Source organism: Phaseolus vulgaris, chromosome 1 (genome assembly GCF_051622355.1).
Source record: "Phaseolus vulgaris cultivar YP4 chromosome 1, ASM5162235v1, whole genome shotgun sequence".
NCBI lineage: Eukaryota > Viridiplantae > Streptophyta > Magnoliopsida > Fabales > Fabaceae > Phaseolus > Phaseolus vulgaris.
This window is the reverse complement of record NC_143498.1, coordinates 5,968,750-5,971,762: the sequence shown is the minus strand read 5'-3', so window position 1 is coordinate 5,971,762 and position 3,013 is coordinate 5,968,750. Positions and strand designations below refer to the sequence as shown.

Sequence of the window (3,013 nt, the reverse complement as noted above, 5' to 3'; positions counted from 1 at the left end):
AAGTTTTAGGTCTTTTTTATAGCCAATTTTATGTTTTTTATCACTCTTATAATGAGTGGGAGTGAGACTTTGTATATGGATTTTTTTTTATAAGCAGCAATGAGATTGAAGTACCTAGTACTCCCATCTAATCAATTCTTTATTACTTATTTATTACGGATAAAAAAATGTGTATTTTATACCTAAGATAGTTATATCAATGAGTTCCATGTTTAAACGCTTTAAATTCCTCCATTACCCGTCTATTTGTGCTACTTTGTGATATGTCTATCCTTTCATCTTGTTTTCTTATGATGTTAAAATCTCCTACTATGCACACGTTCTATATATATCCTCTCTTCACTTATTAGCTCTTCCCACATAATTTTCTTTTCAGTGTAGAAGCACGATGAATAAACATTAACCACAATTAAGTTGATTTTTATCTAATGCCATTCGTCCTATCAAAATAAATTACCTACCCATTATGTGTTTTTCTATTCTGAAGCACTTAGAGTTCCATAGACTAAGCATCCCCCACCACCAGCAGGTTTATACATGCAATTTATGTTATTATCACTTACAAAATAGTTTTAATTTTTATTTGGTTTTATCTATTTTAATTCGGTGCTTCCCCATAATAGTTATATCATGTAGTATAAAAGTCCTTATAATTGAGAATTTAAGATACAAATTTGACATTGATAATTTTGGTGACAGATAAGACTTTCAATATGCCACGTCTAAATTAAGGTTCTTAAACATAACAGATTAAAGAAAGCTTTAATAAACTGACTTCGAAGTTGAATGACAAAAGGCACTAAACAATTACAAGAAAAACAGCTCAGATACTAATTTATGTACAAATAGACCTAAACACGAATTTGTGATCATTCATGGTATATCTTATGATCCCAATCTCATATTCAAGCCCATTCATCACCATTATCACCATAGCTTGGCAGTTGATTAAGTAGTTTTTCTCACCTAAACTTTGTCGGCTGCATCATCCAACCTTTTCACCATGTTTTTCCTCCTTGCATACACCTTAGTCGCCTTAGGCTTGGTCAGTTGATTGACTAAGTTCTCATCATGTTTTTCCTCCTTCTCCTCTTCAACAGGAGCAATGATAGTGGGTATTGTGTGCAGTGGATTGAGTCCAGATGGCTCACCATCCCCAGTTGCATCAGACTTGCTAGAACACTTATTTTGAGTTTGCCCTAGTTCCTTTTTCAGTAAACGAACCTTCAACTCAGGGTAACTTGGAGCATTCAAGTCTTTACCATAAGTTCCAACAACTTCAATCAATTTCTTGAAGCTTTTAGAGCGTGCAGCATTAAATGGAATTTCATTTTCAAGGAAGAATTTGGCAATGCTAACCCTTACTTTCTTAGCACATGCATCTCTTCTACTCGTTTGTTGGTTTTCATAAGCTCCCCTAATTTTGAGCCTGATTTCGGGTGGAATTTTTTGGCAAGAACTAACATCACCCTGCATCCCCATTTGATGTTTTTTCGCTCGTGTTATTCCCCCGGTTGTTGTCTTCAGACAAAAGTCACATGTCACAACACTCTTGTTGTTGATATCTCTCAGAGAATTCCATTGCCAAGCCATGTCAAGATGGCGGCCACCTTTAGGCTTTGCCGTTGCAGATGCAGCGTTTCCAAGCATTAATGGTTTAATTAGTGGCTGAGATGATGTTATGGAGAAGAAAATACAAATTAAGAGTCAGGAAACAGAAAGACTAAGAATAAATAGTGAAGAACCAAAAATAAATAGAATAATAAAGGAGAATACAAAGTGCTCCAACTCTCATAAAAAAAGGACGTAATAGAAATTAACTTACAGCATCAGTTCTATCAGTTTTGTCAACTTTTTCTTGAACTTCTCCATGTTTTCTAGCCAAAAGTCTAGAAATTGGCTCATTCATGACATAATCTCCCTTGCTGCAATTGTTGGGTCTTTCAACACGCTCCTCCACCATGCCACGCATGTTTTGCTTGAAAAATAGAATTGTAAAGTTTTTTAAAATGTATCAAAATCATATCAAGTTTGAGTGGAAGTTGAAACAACAGAATAGCATGAACTGTCAAACATTAATTGCTCAAAGTGCCATAGTGTAAAAGATGCAAACACAGCCTAGGAAAAATAGGACAAGGAAAACGTGTGACTTAAATCAAATTAAAGTTTTCAGTGAAAAAAAGGGAAAAGAAGTAACTTACAGTATCAGTTCTATCATTTTCCTTAATTTTCTTTTGATGTTTCTCAGGTTTTGCTAGCAAAATGTTTGAATCAGCCATTGAATCTTCAGTATAAAGGGGTCTCTTATTCGATCTTGCAGGAAGCCCAGTTGCGCTACTCATGTTCTGCCAATGAGATTTCGTACAAGCAAGAAGAAAGAACATCACATAAAGTCGTAACCAAAATACACCACACAGAAACAAAAGCAAAGGGATCAAGTCACAGAGACGCAACGAAAGTCCAGAGATTAAATCATTATCCTATAGTATTTATGTTCTCAACAAAAGAACAATTTTAATAGGTAAACCAACAAGCTGATAAAAAATAAAAGATAAACCAAAAAGCTTGCACCATTTTTAAACTGAATAAATGCAGATGCTGGACTGCTTGTGCATTCGTTAAATGCATCTTAGGAATGACAGTGTTGTTGTCAGAAACAACTTTTGAGAATAGTGACAACAATTCCCCGAAAAAGATGCTGTTGTTGAAGAATCAATGTGTGCTTTAAAATTTAGTTCAGTCCAGTGAAAACCGTAATCAAGATTTGTTTTACAATGACTCAGGTAAAAGTGGATTAATAGTGTATGAATCTGGATAAATGTCTAAGACCCTTTGAAAGGACCAATTATACACACACCAGAACAATACAGGATTAGATACACATACACCACAACCTTCACAAACGTGAACAGTCAAACAAAACGAAATTTTCATTTCAATTTCAGAACAACCCTAACAAACAAACAAAAAAACTAAAACAAAACGGCTTGCGCAAATAAACAACATTGACTAC

At 34.6% G+C, this 3,013-nt stretch overlaps 1 protein-coding gene across 1 annotated transcript; it reads right to left on the bottom strand.

The window, feature by feature from the left end:
* Window positions 1–702: 702 nt before the first annotated feature.
* On the bottom strand, window positions 703–2,342 carry LOC137815355 (uncharacterized). The gene is made up of 3 exons (XM_068618499.2): window positions 2,202–2,342; window positions 1,826–1,978; window positions 703–1,668 (listed from the first exon to the last, which is right to left on the bottom strand). The coding sequence occupies exons 1-3, from the start codon at window positions 2,340–2,342 to the stop codon at window positions 967–969; spliced, it is 996 nt and encodes a 331-aa protein (XP_068474600.2). The 3' UTR covers window positions 703–966.
* Between the last annotated feature and the right edge of the window lie 671 nt (window positions 2,343–3,013).